Source organism: Equus caballus, chromosome 8, assembly GCF_041296265.1.
Source record: "Equus caballus isolate H_3958 breed thoroughbred chromosome 8, TB-T2T, whole genome shotgun sequence".
NCBI lineage: Eukaryota > Metazoa > Chordata > Mammalia > Perissodactyla > Equidae > Equus > Equus caballus.
Window position 1 is genome coordinate 49,666,131 of NC_091691.1, and position 22,154 is coordinate 49,688,284.

General features: G+C 36.7%; 1 protein-coding gene across 10 annotated transcripts in view; it reads right to left on the reverse strand.

The window, feature by feature from the left end:
- YES1 (YES proto-oncogene 1, Src family tyrosine kinase) overlaps positions 1-22,154 on the reverse strand; it is an 80,123-nt gene that overhangs the window by 37,301 nt on the left and 20,668 nt on the right. Inside the window, exon 1 of one of the 10 annotated variants that reach the window (XM_070220778.1) lies at positions 4,981-5,131. The exons of the other annotated variants lie outside the window; for them this stretch is intronic. Within the exon in view, the coding sequence (XP_070076879.1) occupies positions 4,981-4,996 (16 nt within the window). The 5' untranslated portion in view covers positions 4,997-5,131. Of the gene's footprint in view, positions 1-4,980; positions 5,132-22,154 lie in introns of those variants that run through there. 10 annotated transcript variants of the gene reach the window in all.

Sequence of the window (22,154 nt, forward strand, 5' to 3'; positions counted from 1 at the left end):
TTGAATATTACTGCTACTTTAACACTTTATGAGAAATATGAACTTATTTAAAGTTAAAATTATGGAACCTTCTTCTCTTAGACATTGTCAGAAATTCTTTCCTAAAACATTCTTTTTAAAAAAATCAACTTGGAAGGTATAATTTACATAAAATAAAATGCACCCATTTAAAGTCTACATTCTATGAGTTTTGGCAAATGTCTATAACTGCACAATCAATACTACAGTCACAATACAGAACATTTCCATCACCCCCAATGGGTTCTGTTGTACCCTTTTCCCACCAATCCCCAACCCCAGCACTAGGCAACCAGTGATCTGTTTTCTCTAACTAAAGATTTATCTTTTCTAGTGTTTCACATAAACAGAATCATACTACATGTAGTTCTTTTGTGTCTGGCTTTTTTTTTGCTAAGTATTGTGTATCTGAGAAATTTCCATGTTATTGCATACATAGGTAGTTCATTAATTTTTATTGCTAAGTAGAATTCCATCTACAGATATATAATAGGTTGTTCATCTATTCACTTGTTGATGGGTATTTGAGTTATTCAATTTGGAGCTATTATAAATAAAGCAGCTATAAACATTCCTGTACAAGTTGTTGGGTGGGTAGATGTGTCTCCCCTTGTCATAAATATCTAGGAATGGAGGAAATGCTTGGTTATATAGAGTTAAGTATGCCTTTAGATAAGAAGCTGCTAAAGTGTTTTCATAGTGACTATACCACTTTGCATCCCCATTATCAATGAATGTGCATTCCAGTTGCTCCGCCCCCTCTTGACAACACCTCTAAGTCTTTCTTTGCCCTCTCAGAAACTTACCATATGTTTACTTAGGTTTGGATATGATCCAAATATTCTGTACAGCTCTTTTTCATTTTATTCTATCTAAATAGCTTTAACAATTAAAATGTATTGACGTCAAAAGGTAGCTGACAATATAAAATGTATATGGCTGAGTCAATGTCATTTAAATTTGACACACATTTAAAACATGAGTATTATCAAAATCACTAGAACTGCAAATTAGCCATTGATTTCTAGTTCACTGATAGAAAAATAATGGTCAGGACCTAAGGTAACTGCCAAACATTTTTACTATCATTTAATTTGCCAAAAGCTAACAAGAGCACTTCAACCTAAGCCTGTCCTCTAAAGTCCAACGTTATTTCTATACTTAGATTAGATTCAATGGCAATCTAGGTAAGACTGCATAGTTACTAAAATACCATGATGATTCTCTCATATCTACAATGCTTCAATGTCAGCTTCTTACTCTTTTAAAATCCCATTAAAAAAGTTAAGGTTGGGCTGGCCCAGTGGCAAAGTTCAAATGTTCTGCTTCTCAGCGGCCTGGGGTTCGCCAGTTCAGATCCCGGGTGTGGATATGGCACTGCTTGGCAAATGCCATGCTGTAGTAGGCATCCCATGTATAAACTAGAGGAAGATGAGCATGGATGTTAGCTCAGGGCCAGTCTTCCTCAGCAAAAAGAGGAGGACTGGCAGTAGTTAGCTCAGGGCTAACCTTCCTCAAAAAAATAGTTAAGGCATAAATATATAAAATTCACCCTTATTAGTATACAGGTCTGCGAGTTTTGACAAATGCATAGTTGTGTAACCACCACCTCACGGAAGATAAAGAACAATTCCATCACCCCCTAAGATGCCTCCATGCACTTTTGTAGTCAACCTCTCTCCACAGCCCCAGGCAACTACTGATCTGTTTTCTGTTCTTATAGTTCCAACTTTTTCAGATACCATATAGTATATAGCTTTTTGATTCTGGTTTTTTTCACCTAGGATAATGCATCTGAGATCCACCCATGTTTCTGTAGGAATCAGTTCATTCCTTTTTATTGCTGAGCAATATTCCACTGTATGCATATACTGTATTTTGCTTATTCATTCCCTAGCTAAGGGACATTTGGGTTGTTTCAGTTTTTGAAAATCACAAATAGAGTCACAATGAACACAAACACATGTGACATAGGTTTGTTGGGGAACATAAGTTTTCAATTCACTTGAGTAAATACTTGGGAGTGGAACTGCTGGGTTGTATGGGAAGCATAACTTCCTAAGAAACTAAGACTTTTCCAAAGTGGCTTTAACATTTTGCATTCTCACCGTCAAAATGAGTGTTCCAGTTTTTTCACATCTTTATCAACACTTATTATCAGGGGTTTTTTTAGGTGTGTAGTGCTATTGTTGTGGTTTTGATTTACATTTCCCTAATGACTAAGCACCTGATATTAAGCATCTTTTTACATGCTGACTTGCTACCCATATCTACTTTGGAGAAGTATCTGTTCAAATCAATTTTTTAATTGGGTTGACTTCTATTATATTCTGGAAACAAGAATATTTACTATAGTACTATTCTTTATATATTCTGGAATCAAGTTGTCAGATACACGTATTGTAATATTTTTGCCTAGTCTACAGGTCGCCTTTGCATTTTTATAATAGTAACCCTGGACATGATGTTTAATTTTGATGAAGTTCAATTAAGAACTTTAAATTTTATGGTTTGTGCTCTATGTATCCTATTTGAGAATTCTTCACCAGAGGAGTTTCTCCAATGTTTTCATCTATAAGTTTTAGCTCCTTACATCAGGCCTACTGAGCCATATGAAGCGAATTTTTGCACGTGCTGTGAAGTCAAGCCTGAGGTTCAATATTTTAAAACTGGGTATACAGTTCTTCAACTACCATTTGTTGAAAAGACTATCCATTTCCCATTGAATTATGTTGGTACGTTTGTCAAAAACCAATTAATAATATATGTGTGGGCCTATTTCTATCCTCTCTATTAGTTCCATTATTTATGTCTATGTTTACGTCAATTATCACACCGTCTTCATTACTACAGCTTTACAGTAAGTCTTGAAATTAGATAGGCTAAGTCCTCCAGTTTTTTCATCTTTTTCAGAATTGCTCTGGATACTCTACAGCAGGGGTCAACAACTTTTTTCTGTAAAGGGCCAGAGAGTAAACATTTTAAGCTTGAGGACCAATGGTCTCTGTCACAACTACTTGACTCTGCCATTTTAGTGCAAAAGCAGCCATAGACAATACACAAATACATAAGTGTGGCAGTGTTGCAATTAAACTATTTCCAAAAACAGGCACTGGGCCAGATTTGGCTTGCAAATTTCAGTTTGCCAAACCTCACAAATTTTAGAACCAAATTTACAAAATTGGTTCTACAAAAATGCCTGCTGGGATTTTGATGGGATGATAATGAATCTACGGATCAAACTGCAGAGCATTAACATCTTAAAAATATTGATCTCCTGATCCATGGATGTAGTGCTCCATTTATTTTGGACTTAAAAAATTTCCCTCAGTAATGTTTTGTAGTTTTCAGTGTATAGGTCTTATCTAATTTTTGTTAAATTTATCTCAGCATTTTTTTCCGTGGTTCACCACCACAGCATGACTGACAAGTGGTACAGGTCCACACCTGGGATCCAAACTCTGTGAACCCAGGCCACTGAAGTTGAGTGTGCCAAACTTAACCACTATGCCATGGGGCCAGCCCCTTTATGTTTTTTCTTTTTTGATAGTACTATATGGTACTGCTTTATTTCTACTTCTAATTGTTCATTACTTATATAAATAATATATATTGATAATTATATATATATATTACTATACACACAGACACACTTGGTACTTATATATTGACCTTGTATCTTGTGACTTCGCTAAATTCACCTTAGTTCTAGTAGCTTTTTGGGTAGGTTCTGTAGGATTTTCTACATTTCAGATCATGTGTACAAATAAAGTTTTACTCTTTTCTTTCCAAGGTGTATGCCTTTTTCCCCCTTGCCTTACTGCACTGGCTAGCACCTCTAGTACAGTGCTGAACAGACTATTTGAGAGAACATCTCTACCTCATTCCTGATCTTAAGGGGAAAAGCATTCAGTCTACTGCCATTAAATGTATTAGCTACAAGACTTTTTGTAGCTGATCTTCATCAGGCTGAGGAATGTTCTACTTTAATTCTTTGTTAGCTGAGAGTTTTTATTGTAAATGAGTGTTAAATTTTGTCAAATACTTTTCCATATCTACTTTGATGATTGCACAGGTTTTCCCCTTTATTCAAGTGATATGGTGAAACACACTAAGTGATTTGTGAATGTTAACCCCACTTTGGCACCTCTGCATCTTGGAATAAAACTCATTTGGTCATGGTGTACTATCCTTTTTATATATTCCTGAAAACTACTATTTTGTTCAATATTTTTATGTCTATGGTCAAGAGGCATATTGCTCTTTAGTTTTCTTCTAACTTCTCTGTCTGCTTTTGGTATCAGGGTAATGCTGGCCTCATGAAATGAGTTGGGAAATGTTCCTTTCCTCTATTATTTTAAAGAGTTTAAAATTCGTATTACTTCTTCCTTAACGTTTGAAAGAATTCACCAGTGAAGCTTTCTGGGCCTGGAGTTTTCAATTACAAATTTAATATCTTTAACATACAAAGCTACTCATATTCTCAATTTTTCTTGTGTTACTTTGGTAACTTATATCTTTCAAGATTTGCCAAATTCATCCAAGTTGTTAAGTTTATATTAGCACAAAGTTGTTCATAATATTCCTTTCTTAATCTAGGGCAGCACCATGGCCCTTTGGGGGTTACTAATAAAAGTCCTGAGTGATCAACGACTTTTCCCTCTAGCTAATAAAAACTCAAATGTCTCGCTAGTTTCACTCTATGCGTGTACATTCCAGAATTCAGCAGAAAAAAATCAGAGAGACTCCTATGCAGACTTTTAGCATTATTTTTCTACACAGCGCCCTTCTGCTGGAACTTTGCCCTGAAATTCCAGTTGCCTCAGCCTCCAAGAATTCTGATCTCTGTCTCCTCAACTTGTTGAGACTCCTGTCCTTTGCCCAATATCCCTGTCCCTGCTCTGCAATTCAGACTGTGCCTCCAGGCAGAAGCTGGGATGATTAGGTGACTGTACAGCTCACCTTGTTTGTTTCCCATCTTTCAGGGATCACAGCCCTGCACTGTTGTCCAATGTCTGAAGCCAGTTGTTACATATATTTTGTCCAGATTTTCAGTTTTTCATTTTCTGGGGGGTAGTGGGGATGGTAAATCCATCATGGCATCTTAAAAATTAATCCCTAGAAAAACATTTCATTCCTTGGTTTTAATATCATTAAAGTGCAGAGAGCATTAATTTCTAAATAAATTTATATTTCAGTTTATATAATAAAGGATTTATTCCTTAATAATAATCACTTTCAAATACATTAACATTTTAAGTGTTTTACTGTGATCGGTTAAAGTACTCTGTGGCATTTTTCTTTAATTTCAAAGAAGAAAAATAATTTTTTTCTAAGAAAAATAATTTTTAAAGTATCATTTCCTTATGTACCCTTTTGGTAAGGCTAAAATTTAGACTCAGCTTAATGTTAGTTAGCCTCTTTAAGACACAAGAAAGGGTTTTATTCTAAAGCTAAAAATGGTAATAGAGAAGAGGCAAGAATATCATAAAAATCAGAAACTACAGAACAATCTGATCATACAGATTAATCCCCAAAGGCTGGTGTTTAAGTTTGAATGCAGGTGTTGATACTAGGTAATTACTGCTTTATTGTTATGAGCTTACTGCTCCCCCATCATCATGTGTATTCAGCATCTTTATTTCCATACTCCTGATGCTTTAACCAACTACTTCACTCTCTACTGGAACAGCTGTTCCCTACGTCATAACTTCTACTTACTTGTAATTTTGACTCATTTGTGGTCTATTCCAGGTTCCCTCAATCTCCCACGGCCACTGCCTGGTTTGCCTATTTCTGAGTTTGCATTGGCATGAACAAGAAAGAGTAAAAAGCAAAAGAATATAAATTGCTATCTAATTGCCCTCACCTGATGACCAGTTACAGTTTGGCCATCGACTATAGGCCTAGAAGGTATCATGACTGTCTGTTTAGCACAGGCTTTTGCTTTAATAGCTAGTGTGATAGACATTTTTGCAAAATGTACTAAAAGTGAAAACCTTTCAAAATGAAACAAATTTCTGTGTTAGATTTTTCTTTAATGGAGATAAAGTCAGAGATCTAGATGATTAATGTTTAATGCTAATCTAACCCAATAAGTCATCTGTCATTACCAGAGGGTAGAGTCTAGTTAATACATGCGAAGTTTTAGCTTGATTCCACATCACACTTGAACTATTTTCTCATCTTCCCTGGATAATGGGCAAGAGCAGGTAGCGTGGAACTAAAAAACATCAATAGATTTTGCTGATGGGGCAAGTTCTCAGGAGCAGAGAAGTAAAATGGCCCCCTTCCTATTTCTTATAAGGTTATCTTGTCATCCCCCAAAAGAATGTAACTCATTATACTTGAAAACCAGGGCCATTACATTTGCCTTTTATTTCAAAATTTTGTAGGAAATAAAGGACTAAAAAAGTAGTGACAACAACAAGAAATGCTACCAGGTATATAAGACGGTCAGGCATTCTCCTCTTTTCAAATCTCTGCCCTTACATAATCCCGTCCGTTTCAACTTTGCTGCCTCTTTTCTTTCCACATATCCGACTTATTTTAGCGAAATTTATTCCAACTTTCCTATGCTTCTCATACTCACTTAAAATATAATCTGAATTTTCTTGATTTCTGACCATGCTTATTACTTCCACTACATTAAAACTGCCCATTAAGGTTCCAATTAACTCCACACTGCTAAATCCAATAGTCAATTTTCAGTCCTCATCTTACTTGACCCGTCAGCCATATTCAACTCAAGGGATCACTCCCTTTCCTTACAATGCTTTTTCCACTTGGTTTCTAGGACACACGCTCTTAGTGTGTTTGCCCTCTCTCCACTTCTTTTTGGCTACTCCTTCTCAGTCTCCTCTGCTGGTTCCTCCTCATCTCTCTCACATCTAAACACAGAGTGCTGCAAGAACGCCTTCTCCACCTACACTCATTCTGCTGGTGATAGCACCCAGGTGTATAGCCTATCGTTAAATACCAGGTATACATTGATGATTACCAGATCTCTATCTTTACGGACTTCTGGTGGTCTCACTTGAACTCCAGATTAGTTTTTTAAATATCTACTCAATATCCCCACTTGGATATCTAAAAGCATCTCAAATTGAACATTTCTAAGACTCCTAGGCTTCCTGCACAAACCAGCTCCTGCAATCTTCCCTATCTCAGTAAATGTTAATGCCATTCTTCCAGTTGTTCAGGCCAAAAACTTTGAAGTTTTCCTTATCATCTCTTTATTTCACATCTTACATCCAATTCCTCAACAAATCCCTTGGTTCTATTTTCAAAATAAATCCAAAATCTGAAAACTTCTCTCCACCTCCACTGCTGCCCGAGTCCAAGTCAAACCATCTCTAATTCAACAATATTGAATTATTACAACATCCTAAATGGTCTCCCTGTACTTGCTTTTGCACCCATTACAGTCTTTTCTCAAAGTATCAGAGTTATCCTCTTAAAACACAAATCATTTCACATCACTCCTCTGCCATAATTCATCCAAGACTTCCCACTGCACTTATAGTAAAAGCCAAAGTTCTGACAATAGCCTTCAAGATCCTACTACATACCTCCATTACTTTTCTAACTTCACTTCCTACTACTGTAACCTTATTTGCCCCGGTTCTGCCACATGGCCTTCTTGCTTTCCTTCAAACAGACCAAGCACACTCCCATCTCAGGCCAGTGCACTTTCTTCTCTCTGCCTGGAAAGCTCTTCTGCCAGATACCTACACATGGCTCATCCCCTCAGCTTCTTGAGGTCTCTGTGCTATTATCACCTTCTCAATGAGACCATGTTTGACCACCCTCTATAAAGCAGCAATATAACATTCCCTAGAGCACTGCGTATTCCCTTTTAACTTGCTTTTCTTCTCTTGACAGCATTTAGCACAGCATAAAGAAGCATAAGGTTTGAGAGTGCAGACTTTTGTTTATTGGTTGTACAGCTTAGTGTTTAAGGGCACAGACTTTAGAGACAGAGTATCTGTGTTTAAAGTCTGAGTCCTGGGCTGCCCCAATGGCATAGTGGTTAAGTTTACATGCTCTGTTTTGGCAGCATGCGATTCACAGGTTCAGATCCTGGGCACGGACCTACACTACTCGTCAAGCTATGCTGTGGCGGCGACCCACATACAAAATAGAGGAAGACTGGCAACAGATATTAGCTCAGGGCCAGTTTTCCTCACCTAAATAAATAAAGTCTGAGTCCTCCACTTTAGCTGTGTGAGCTTCAGTCAGTTTCCTCATCTGTAAAATGGGGATTATAAAAGTAAGATTTATAGAGTAAGGGTTAAATGAGTTAATATATTTAGTGCACCCAAAACAGTGCCAAGCATATATTAATCACTAATATTTACTACCACAGTGATGATTTTGATGATGATAGCTCTCCTTTACAGAACGTTAAGAATGAGAAAATTTTTAAAAAAATTTTTATTGAAGTATAACACATATGCAGAAAAGGAAACAAACATATCTCTCAATGAATTAGCACAAACCAGACACCAACGTAACTCATCACCCAGATCAAGAAACATCTACTGTCAGTAACCAATCTAGTGGAAATACACCTTGCAGTAGATTGCCAGGTCAGAGTACACACTGCTAAACAGTTTTCCAGGTGGCTGTACCAGTTTATACTCCAATCAGCAGAGTATGAGAGTTACCACTGCTTCCCATCTTTACCAGTACTTGGCATTTTCCATCTTTTAAAAGTTCTTTCTTCTGCTGGATGTGTATTTCATTGTGTATGCACATGTGTATCTCATGGTGATTTTAATTTTATGTTCCTAATTACTAATGAAGAGAGCACTTATATATACTTTTATTGGCCATTCTCTTTTGTGAATTTTGTTCAAGACACTTGTGTTCACTTCTCTATAGGGTTGCCTGTCTATTTCTTACTGATCTATAAGGCATTCTCTATATTTTCTAAATATCAGAGGAGTGGAATATTTATCCCTTTCACTCCTATATTCCTAGAAAAGAGCCTGGAATATAATAAGCGTCAATAAATATTTTGTAAAGGAATGAAGGCCTGCTTTGTTTTTCTTCAGATCCTAATCATCTCCATTTCTACAACTTTGCTTCACGATCTGGCAATTCATGGTGATTCTCAACCTCTAATTCATCCCAAGGAGGTGCTAACATGTTGACTGCCTAATCTTTGTAAAGTAGAACTGTCTATAACAGTCTCCAGTGTTATAGAAATCTTTCAAGGGCTTCCTTCTACCTACAGAATAAAATCCCAACTCCTTAACCTGGTATTCCAGGTTAACTTCCCAATTTACTTTCCCAATCACCTATTAACCTTCCAAAACACAGACCTGGGGTTGAGGAAGACAAAAAAAGCCAATTACCTGTTAACTACACGAATCAGGGGGCAGAAACTGTTTTTAGGCAGAGATAGCAGGATGTTCAAAAGCCCACAGATGAGAGAACAAAGTGGACTTTTAAAACCATAAATAGTTTGATGTTGAAGTACAATATAAAAGAATAAGCAGGTGAAGATGAGGCCAGTACAGACAGCAACAGGAACAGTGCCTGTGCCACAAAGATCTTACATTTTCTTTTACTTAACACAAATTGCTTTAGATATATGGGCAATCATTTAATTTTTGTTCAAAGAATAAATCACTGAATTGCAACTTGATTCTGACTAATTCTATCCAACAACCTGCCTAACATTTGTTTCCTCACAAAGGGCCAAGCACAGCAAGAGTTTAGAAATACTTGTGGGAGTTTCAACTATTTCCTAACTTATCAATTCCATAAGTCAGATAAAAGTTTTTCAACTTTCTATCAGGTGATCATATATCAGAATTACCTATAGTGTATTAGAACCTGCTTTGTAACAGTTTGTTCAGCAAAGCTGGAATAAATCTGAAATAACTTTTTAATGCAGCTGGCTCAATCACTAGCAGTAACACTTTACATTGTACAGTGTGTTAAAGTATTTTGTTTTAATAATATTTTACACTTTGACAGTGCTTTGTTTCTAAAGTACTTTTTTATTACTTAATTTGATCCCATAATAATCCTAACATGTTACCAGGAAAAGAGTAGGGATAATGTCCACATCTTATGTTTAAAGAATCTGAAGGCTGGGGAGGTTAAGTCAGTTGCTCAAGGAGATGGGCTAAAAGTGAGCACAACTAGGGAACTGGGTCTTCTGCTTTCTGCGCTGTATTCTTTCTACTACCCACACAGCCTCTCAGGAAGCCTTGTGTATACCATTTTCTGTTCTTTGATAAATTATTAAATATTAGCCCTTTAGAAAATACCGCAAACATGCTAACATTATTGGCAGTTGGTTTCACTCCTCCACCTACAACACAAATCTAACTAAAAACAGCATCCCGCCCCTCTCTACCATGACCGAGTTGCCCTGTTATTAGTAATAGTGACTAAAATTCTCAGATGATTTAACATACTTTTGAACACTTAAAAAAACATTTAAATGAACATTATTTCTATAAACGAACTCTAGTAAGCTAACCAACTGTGACATTATTTACTGTGTCCAGCAGGGGGTTAAAAGCTCTAGTTTGGCATTTTGCCCAGATGGCTCCAATCTACAACTAAGTTTTAAATCTTCAAGAAATTCTAGAGAAATAAATTTATAGACTTAAATTCATAATATATGAAATGTTCTAGTTCCACAGGTAACAACACTCTACAGTCCATAAACATAGCCAATGATCTTTCTCTGACTTTCATTTTTAAATCCCCTTCCTTTAGTTTACAGCACAAAAGATAGGCAGGACCATAAAAGAATAGAAAACATAGACAGAGAGGAGGAAACAGCAGACTACAAAGGGCGTGCACTCTGTCTTGTAAAAGCAAACAAAGAACTTAATTTTCCAAGAGTCAAAGGAGAATAGAAAATGTGAGCAATGGAAAACTGAGCCTGCAGTGCTCGCTGATAGCAATTTTCTACCATCCTTTTTTTTTTTTTTGCATTTTAGATATACAAACAATAGACCTTAAAGAAAAAGTACGCCAACTCATTCTGAATTCCTGGTGGTTCCTCATGGTTTTTTCAACGAAATCTGGCATAGGATAAGCTGTGAGAAGGACCTAATGTAAGGCACACATAAAGAGTTGTAAAGAATACCTAAAATATACTGTTAGGAATTAAGTAATAAAAATCACTTACAAATTAATGTAAAGCCCCAAGATTTTAAAAAACTTATTAAATTCAACATAGAACAGATCTGAATTATAAAGATCCTAGGCAAAAGTTAACTATCTTTGGCCCCTTTAGGCAATTATTAGAAACAGTTTGCTAGTAGAAAGGCGCTTCTAAAATATTTGTTTAGGCATCATTCCCTCTGCAAATTCAGTCAACTCTTGAAAAAATAAGTTGATTTTATACCTATCTCAAGAGTTTTCATCCTCTCAAATTTTCACACCTTATCTACTGTTCTTTGTCAAGATTTTGACCTGCAAATTACAGTAAACAGATACTACTTTCAAGTCCTTATGTCATTTAAATGCTCCTCAGACACCATATGGATTCTTCTTTAGTTGGAGTTTTAAACCTTAAAAACACACTATGCAACTATGTCTATAATAATGTATATATAGCTTATCTGGTTTTTTTAAATCTCTTTAAAACTAAAGAGCATAAGATATTAGATATACAAACATTTTTTGAACATCAGTTTATAAAATTAACCCGAGCTCTTTCATTTTCCCCAAATTCTTGTGCTACTTACTTTATTTCCACCATGTTTTTGCTGTAACAATATTTAGAGTTTCAACGTACGTTTTAGTCAACAGATTCAAAACTTCAAAGTTTAACTGGTATATAAATCATATACACAACTGTAAACATAAATTAATGCAGCAGATCTGGGGAGAGAGAGCTTTTGGCAATAGAAGCGACAACCAAGGAATGGTCAGGTGTGTTTCAAAAACAAAATAAGTCACATGATGGGGAGGCAGGGTCGGAGACGTGTTTAGAGAATCAAGGAAAGAAGTAAATCAGTTCACTGTTACAGCTCTCAGAAACTAGAAACCTTTCTGACTTTGGATACCTTTGGTGCTGGTCTTGTATTTTGTTAAACTACCAGCCTTTTCTCAGGAACTAGAGACGCAGTATGCTCGCCTCTCATATTCAAGCTAGTATTTCTAGTAACAGGCGTAAGAAAGAAGTTTTCAAAAATAAGTTTTGGGGGCCGGCCTTGTGGTCGAGTGGTTAAGTTTGCACACTCTGCTTCAGCAGCCCAGAGTTTGGATCATGGATGCAGACCTACACACAGCTCATCAAGCCATGCTGTGGCAGCATCCCACATAGAGGAACTAGAATGACTTACAACTAGGACATACAACTATGTACTGGGGCTTCTGGGAGAAAAAAAAGAGAAGATTTGCAACAGATGTTAGTTCAGGGCCAATCTTCCTCGCCAAAGAAAAGCATACCTTAAGGAGAAAAAGAAAAAGTTTTGGGGGCTGGCCCTGTGGCACAGTGGTTAAGTTCCACACATTCCACTTTGACAGCCAGGGTTCAGATCCTGGGCACAGACCTATACTACTTGTCAGCTATGCTGTGGCTGCAACCCACATACAAAATAGAGGAAGACTGGCACATACGTTAGATCAAGGCAAATCTTCCTCAGCAAAAAAATAAATAATAAGTTTTCACTGGTATCCAAGAATTTAATTGTAATTTGTGCAGATTATGTATGTTTAAAACCACTTTCTTTTTTCCAGTTATAAAAAACTTTATTTTGAAATAATTTTAGATGTACAGAAGTTATAATCACTTTCTTTTAAAACACTGACCTTTTTAGCTTATTCTGCTACCTACTATCCCTTCTCAAGCAAGACTTTATATACTTTTTTCAACAAGGACTATTCAGAAAGCAATTTTTCAATTTATCTTTTTTATTGAGCAAGATGTTATATTACTACATGAAGTAAATAGTTTATTTTGGTTTTGTTAGAGTTTAATACAAAGTTTTAAAATGTTTGGTTCAAAATTTTAATTGCCCAATATGTTAAAAGATATTTTAATTTTAATTTTTAACTTTCATTAAGAAAATTCTGCCCTGTCAGCAATAAATAAAAAAGTTATGGCTTGGGCATACACTGGGTCCTTAATAAATGTTTATTATTCAGTTTTCTTAGCTTTTGTTTCATTCAAAATCAATGCCAATATAATTCCCTAGATATTTACATGGTAAAAGCATGTGTGAAGTACCTTTAAATTGCCTTTAAATAGGCCTGTTTTTCCTTCTAAAAATAAAAGTCCACAGAATAATGGTAATTTAATTACAATTTAAACACAGTAGAATGGCAAAGACAAGCAATGAATTTCTAGTACTTTGTTGGAAGAGAACATGATTTTACTTTTTAAATTACTGGAAAAAGTCTCTCAGATCTTCTAAAATATCAAAACTTATTAGACACCTACAAGCATTTTCTTCCAGAAATATAAAGGGTGAAGATAAAAGATTAGTTTTCGATTTGTCAAAATATCCCCTCTCCATAGGAGGCTCGCTTAGCTGGTGTAGCTGTCTACTGGGCATCCACCAAAACATCTTCCAGGACTCTCAAATTTACCACGTGCAAAATGAGACCTGTCATCTTTCCCATCAAAGTCCACTTTTCCTTCTCCATCACCCCTGTCTCAGTGAATGGTAACACACCCATCTATTCTCCTGCTTTACTCAAAAACCCGAGGGTCATTCTTAACTCATACTCCTCCCATGCACCATATATCCAGTCACCAAGACCTGGCTGTAACTAGCCTGTAATCTCCAAAATTCTTCCACTTCTCCCCCAACTAATTACTACTTCTGTTGGCTACTAATCATTTACTGTCGGGATTATTGCAAAACCTCCCTTAATTGATCTCCATGACTCCAGTGTTAACAGTTTCTCCAGTCTTTTCTGGCTAAAGTGTGAAGAATGTATTTTCTAAAAAGTAAATCTGATTAGGAGGCTTCATTGGCACAGCCCCCTCTTGCTTTCTATATAAAGTCCAAACTTCTTAGTATGAAATAGAAGGCAGTGCAAGATTTGCTTTATTTACCTCTTGGCTCATCTCTTTCCATTCATCACTTTGCATTCTATGTTTCCCGCATACTGAATTTCTTTTAAATCATCAAATGCACCATGTTCTTTTCATAAACGTTTGGCACATCCTACCTCCTCCCTTATGCTTGGTTTATGACTACTCAACCTTCAGGTCTGACCCTAAACCTTCAAGGAATCTTCCCCAACCTCTCATGCGCTCTTATAGTACATTTTATCCCCCCTCCCAATCTCCCCACGCCCAACACAGCATTTACCACACTGAATTGTCACTGCCTGTTTGTTTCTATCCTCCTCTGAACTGTAACCTTTGGGAGAGCAAAGTTTTTGTCTATGTTGTAGCCTGGCCTACTGTCTAACCCACAGCTGATGTCCAATAAATATTTTTAGAGTGAATGGAATAAGAAGTGACTGACATTAGACCTACATTTCAACCCTGGTTCTGTCACTTATTAGCTACTGTGATGTGATCAAATTACTTAATAGCTCTTAACCACAAGTTTCCTCTTTTTTTGGGAGGGGGAAGGGGAATAATAATACCTATCTTGCAAGGTTATGAGAATTAACTGATATTGTATATAGAGTAGGCAGCACATACCCTAACAAGCGCAAGTATTTGCTTTGGTTAAGACTTCTGGCTGGACCGGCTCCGTGGCCAAGTGGTTAAGTTCGCGTACTCCACTGTGGCAGCCCAGGGTTTGGATCCTGGGTGCAGACATGGCACCGCTCATAAGGCCACGTTGAGGCGGCATCCCACATCCCACAACTAGAAGGACCTGCAACTAGGATATACAACTATGTATGGTGGGGTTTGGGGAGATAAAGCAGAAAAAAAAAAAAAAAAAAGACTCTTCTGACTAAGGAGAGAATCTGACTAGAGAGTATCTTAAGCAAAAAGGGGAATTTGTATAAAGGTTACAGGAGCGTGTCATGGAAGTCAACATCATTAGAAAAAACTAGAACTAGGAACCCAAGTCACAGAAAGTTAGTTTGTTCATTTTCTCTCTTTTTCCTGGTCTTTCTCTCTGTGCCCCCCTCCCCTTCTTCCCCATCTCCTCCCCTCATGACCTCTTTATCCATACCTCTCTCCTCCATCCCCTTCACATGTTTGTCTCAGTCTCTCTCCATCTTTCACCTCTGCTACTCTGTTCATCTGACTTATTCTTCTCTCCTTTGGCAGAACGGCTTCTTCAGCTCTTTACTTCACATGGTATAACATGGCTGCCAATAATTCCAGAACCATTATCTTCATTTTAGAGGCAGATAGAGGGATTCTAAGTATCCACTCCATATTCCTAAAGGACTCTCATCAGCTGCCTGTCTCTAAGTCAGTCCTCTCCAGCGAAGAGGTGGGATCACTGCTGGAACACGGCAGATAGCACTTTAACCAGGAAATGGTGAGGACAGCCTTAGGCAATGAGGGAGCCTGGGCAATCAAAACACTTGGGGCTTACTACTCCATCCATTAAATAAAAGCTATTAATGTTTTAAGAGAATTATTTGACTTAAGTGAATTAGCTATAATAAGGATATATTAGTAATTTGTCAAGTGTTAAGTTACACTTTGATTTTAAATTTTATATGAACGGAAAACATGATATCGACATAAAACATGTAAAAAGGATCTCTATTTTTTACTTTCTGAGCTTCTGATCTCAATAGCTAATGATGCAAAAGAGACTACAAAGGTAATCTTTTTTTTTAATAAAGGAAAAAGATTTAAGGATACTCTAGGAAAGTTTTAAATTACACAGCATACTTTAGCTAGAGACCCAAAGAGAAAGTTGGGAAAAGATCTCAAAAACACTTTACAAAACTTACACTAGCACACTCTACATGCCTTCCTCATACCTTTTCCAAACTGAACAGAAAAAGAAACCCTCAGTGGAGAAAACACGTGGGAAAAACCATCACAACCTTTTACACCTCTCTAGCAATAAACATGGATGTAATGCTATAACAAAATTGAATCTGAAAGTTCAATTTAGTGGAATTGGAAAACTGAGGATAAAATAGTGAGAAGTGAGTGAGTTAATGTATCTGCTCTCCAGCCTCCACACAGATTTTTCTAAGCTTCTATATGTATCAACTGAAATTAATATTTATAATATACAATTAAAGCAAGTGATAAAATGGCAGTGTTAAGCCCTCAGATATCAATAATCACTCTAAATGTAAATGGATTGAATTCTCCAATCAAAAGACACGGAGTGGCTGGACAGATTAAAAAACAAGACCCAACAATATGCTGCCTCCAGGAAACAGACCACAGCTCTAAAGACAAAGACAGGCTCAGAGTGAAAGGATGGAAGACAATACTCCAAGCTAATGCGAAACAAAAGAAAGCAGATGTTGCCATACTTCAGTCAAACAAAGTAGACTTAAAGATAAAAAAGGCAATGAGAGATAAAGGGGGGCAGTATATTAATAAACAGGACACTCCACTAAGAGGACATAACACTTATAAATACACAGGCACTTAACACAGGAGCACCAAAGTACATAAAGCAACTATTAACAGACCTAATAGGAGAAGTTAACAGCAACACAATAATAATAGGGAACCTCAACACCCCACTTACATGAATGGATAAATCATCCAGACAGAAAGTCAACATGGAAACAGAGGAATTAAATGAAAATCTAGACCACATGGACTTGAGAGAGAGAGAGATACAGAAAACTCTATCCAAAACCAGCAGAATACAGAGTCTTCAAGTGCACATGGAACATTCTCAAAGATAGACCACATGTTGGGAAACAAAGCAAGCCTCAATAAATTTAAGAAGATTGAAATCATATCAAGCATCTTTTCCAACCATAATGCTACAAAACTAGAAATCTACTACAAGAAAAAAGCTGGGAAATTAACAAATATGTGGAGACTAAACAACACACTAGTGAACACCTTAATAAACAAGAAAAATCTCAAATAAGCCATCAAACTACACCTAACAGAACGACAAAAAGAAGAACAAAGCCTTAAGTCAGCAGAAGGAGGGAAATAATAAAAATTAGAGCAGAAATAAATGAAATAGAAACCAAGAAACAGTAGAAAGGATCAATGAAACTAAGAGCTGGATCTTTGAGAAGATAAACAAAATCGACAAACCCTTAGCTAGACTAAGAAAAGAGAGAGAAGGCTCACATAAATTAAATTATAAATGAAAGATGAGCAATTACAACAGATAGCACAGAAATACAAAGGATTATAAGAGAATACTATGAAACACTACATGCTAACAAATTGGATAACCTAGAAGAAATGGATAAATTCTCCAAAACTGAATCAAGAAGAAATATCGAATTTGAATAGACCAATCACAAGTAAAGATATCAAAACAGTAACCAAAAACCTCCCAGGGGCTGGCCTCGTGGTGCAGCAGTTAGTTTGTGCACTCCACTTCAGCGGCCTGGAGTTTGCCAGTTCAGATCCTGGGTGCGGACCTATGCACCACTTATCAAGCCATGCAGTGGCAGGTGTCCTACATATAAAACAGGAGAAAATGGGCACAGATGTTAGCTCAGGACCAATCTTCCTTAGCAAACAGAGGAAGACAAGTGGCAGGTGTTAGCTCAGGGCTAATCTTCCTCAAAAAAAAAAACCTCCCCAAAAATAAAAGTCCAGGACCAGATGGCTTCTCTGGAGAATTCTACCAAACAGTCAAGGAATATTTAATAGCTATCCTTCTCAAACTATTCAAAAAAATTGAAGAAGATGGAACACTTCCCAACTCATTCTACGAGACCAACATCACCCTGATCCCAAAGCCAGGCAAGGACAACACAAAGAAGGAAAATTACAGGTCAATATCGCTGATGAACATAGATGCAAAAATCCTCAACAAGATATTGGCAAACCGAATACAGCAATACATTAAAAGGATCATACATCATGATCAAGTGGGATTTATATCAGTGAAGCAGGGATGGTTCAACATCCACAAATCAATCAATGTGATACACCACATTAACAAAATGAGGAATAAAAACCACAGGATTATCTCAATAGATACAGAGAAAGCATTTGACAAGATCCAACATCTATTTATGATAAAAACTCTCAATAAAATGGGTATTGAAGGAAAGCACCTCAACATAATAAAGGCCATATATGACAAACCCACAGCCAACATCCTACTCAACGGGGAAAAACTGACAGTCATCCCGAAAACAGGAACAAGACAAGGGTGCCCACTCTCACCACTCTTATTCAACATAGTACTGGAGGTTTTGGCGAGAAAAATTAGGCAAGAAAAAGAAACAAAAGGCATCCAAATTGGCAAGGAAGAAGTGAAACTCTCGCTGTTTGCAGATGACATGATTCTATATATAGAAAACCCTAAAGAATCCACTGGAAAACTAACAGAAATAATCAACTGCAGCAAAGTTGCAGGGCACAAAATCAACTTACAAAAATCAGCTGCATTTCTATACTCTAATAACAAACCAATAGAGAACTCAAGAAAACAATCCCCTTTACAATTGCAACAAAAAGAATAAAATATCTAGGAATAAATATAACCAAGGAGGTGAAAGACCTATACAATGAAAACTGTAAGACATTATTGAAAGCAATCGATGATGACATAAAGAAATGGAATGATATTCCATGCACATGGAAGGGAAGAATAAACATAGTTAAAATGTCCATACTACCTAAAGCAATCTACAGATTCAATGCAATCCTAAGCAGAATCCCAATGACATTCTTCACAGAAACAGAACAAAGAATCCTAAAATTCATATGGAGCAACAACAGACCCCGAATAACTAAAGTAATCCTGAGAAAAAAGAACAAAGTTGGAGGCATCACAATCCCTGACTTCAAAATATACTACAAAGCTACAGTAATCCAAACCGCATGGTACTGGTACAAAAATAGACACATGGATCAGTGGAACAGAATTGAAAGCCCAGAAATAAAACCATACATCTGTGGACAGCTAATCTTCGACCAAGGAGCCAAGAACATACAATGGAGAAAGGAAACTCTCTTCAATACATGGTGGTGGGGGCCAGTCCCCTGGCTGAGTGCTTAAGTTCACGCAGTCCACTTGCACAGTCCTGGGTGCAGACCTACACACCACTCATCAAGCTATGCTGTGCTGGTGTCCCACAGAGAGGAGCTAGAATGACCTACAACTAGGATATACAACTATGTACTGGGGTTTGGGGAGGGGAAAAAAGAAAAAAAAGAGGAAGATTTGCAACAGATGTTAGCTCATGGCCAATCTTCCTCACCAAAAAGCATACTTTAAATAAATAAATAAATAAATAAACGGTGGTGGTGAGAAAACTGGACAGCCATATGCAAAAGAATGAAAGTAGACCATTATCTTTCACCATACACAAAAATTAACTCAAAACAGATTAAAGACTTGAAGGTAACATCCAAAACCATAAAAATCCTAGAAGAAAATATAAGCAGTACATTCTCTGAATTGGTCTTAGAAGCATCTTTTTGAAGACCATATCTACTCAGGCAAGGGAAACAAAAGAAAAAAATAAACAAATAGAACTTCATCAGACTAAAGAACTTCTGCAAGGCAAAGTAAACCAGGAACAAAATGAAAAAAAAAAAACCCAATCAACTGGGAGAAAATATTCGCAAATCATATATCCAACAAGGGCTAATCTCCAAAATATATAAAGAACTCATTCAACTCAACATCAAAAAATCAAAACCTGATCAAAAAATGGGCAGAGGATATGAACAGACTTTTTTCCAAAGAAGATATACAGATTGCCAATAGGCACATGAAAAGAAGTTTGATATCACTAATTATTAGGGAAATGAAAATCAAAATTACAAAGAGATATCAGATATCACCTCACACCCATCAGAATGGCTATAATTACCAAGACAAAAAATAACAAATGTTGGAGAGGATGTGGAGAAAAGGGTACCCTTATACACTGCTGGTAGGAATGCAAACTCGTGCATCCACTATGAAAAACAGTATGGAGATTTCTCAGTAAATTAAAAACAGAAATACCATATGACCCAGCTATTCCACCACTGGGTACTTATCCAAAGAACTTGAAATCAACAATTCAAATAGACTTATGCATCTCTTTGTTCACTGCAGCATTATTCACAATAGGCAAGACGTGGAAGCAACCCAAGTGTCCATCGAGAGATGAATGGATAAAGATGATGTGGTGTATATACATGTACAATGGACTACTACTCAGACATAAAAAAGGACAAAATCGGCCCATTTGCAACAATATAGATGGACCTTGAGGGTATTATGTTAAGCAAAATAAGCCAGACAAAGACAAACGCTGTATGATTTCACTCTTATGTGGAAGATAAACACATGGACAAAGAGAACAGATTAGTGGCTACCAGAGGGGAACAGGGTTGGGGGATGGGCATAAGGGGTAAAGGGGCACGTATATATGGTGACTGACAAATAATATTGTACAAGTGAAATTTCACAATGTTATAAACTATTACGACCTCAGTAGAATTTTAGAAAGTCATCATTAATAAATCCTCATTATCATGAATTATGTATTTGTGAATTAGCCTGCTTGCTAAGATTTAGCTGTAACCCCCAAATCAATGCTCGTGACGCTTCCGTGGTATTTGCAGACACGTGCCGAGCTGTGCCAGATCCACACATTCCCAATTTTGGTCAAACAAAGCTCTTATACTGTAAACAAGTGTCCTTTCCACAGTCTATTAGTGCCTTTTTTTTTTTTCATTTTTATGCTTTTCGTTGGTGATGTCACTGTTTAAAATGGTCTCCAGGTGTTAGTGATGAAATGTTGTCTAGTGTTTCCAAGCCAAGAAGGCTGTGGCGTGCCTTACAGAGAAAATGTATGTTAGATAAGCTTCATTTAGGCATGAGATATAGTGCTGTTTGTGAGTTCAATGTTAATGAATCAACAATATAGTAATGGTGTCTTTAAACAGAAGCACACACAGAACAAGATTATGTATTGATCAGTTGATGAAAATGTTGTAACCAGAGGATCACAAAAACCTAACCTTGTATTTCCCCTAGGAGCGATGGTTTAGTATCCACTAATTCAAGATTCATGGTGGCTTTCTAGACTATAACTACTGCAAATAATGAGAAATGACTGTATATGAATATCTCAATGGGAAAGATTTCGAGTCAAAAGTTCTGCTTTTTGAAAGCTGTGATACTCTCAAATTTCCCTCTAATAATGGATTTTAAAAGAAAAAATCTAAAATGCTGTACTTTTTTTTTTTTAAGATTTTTTTATTTTTTCCTTTTTCTCCCCAAACCCCCCCCCCGCCCCGGTACATGGTTGTATATTCTTCGTTGTGGGTCATTCTAGTTGTGGCATGTGGGACGCTGCCTCAGCGTGGTTTGATGAGCAGTGCCACGTCCGCGCCCAGGATTCAAACCAACGAAACACTGGGCCGCCTGCAGCGGAGCGTGCGAACTTAACCACTCGGCCACGGGGCCAGCCCCTAAAATGCTGTACTTTTAAAAATGTTTTTAAAAGTATAGCTTTTTGTTCCATTTTAAAATTCTATCTTTAAATTAATTAAAGCCCCCTGACAATTCTATACCACTTTTGCATTTTTAAGTGAATTAAAAGTCTAATGAATTGTTACTTTATATTGTTTTGCCCCAAAGTGGAAAGTACTGAATTTGCTAACCATGTATTTAGATATCAATCACTAAAACAAAAGTCAATAATGTGAGCAAATTGAGAACAGGCAGTTACGACAGTTATTTTTTGTATGTCTAATATTGCGCACATTCACTACATTTCAAAACGTTTTGATGAATAAATGAATGAGTAAAGGAAGCAAGTAAACACAAGGTAATACACCAAGAAGTAGTCTGATTAAGCATGTAGGATAAATTAATGAATTTAATTATAATCTAGTAAAAAAATACATTTCTTTTAATTAGATGACAACAATAACTACAAAAACAACAGCTAACACTTACAGAACAGTTACTGTTATAGCCACTGTGCTTAGCACTTGAAATGGATCTCATTTAATTCTCAAAACACCCTAAGAAAATAAATACTGTTACTCTTCTTATTTACAAATGCAGAACCTGATAACAGAGGGAGGTAACTTGTCCAAG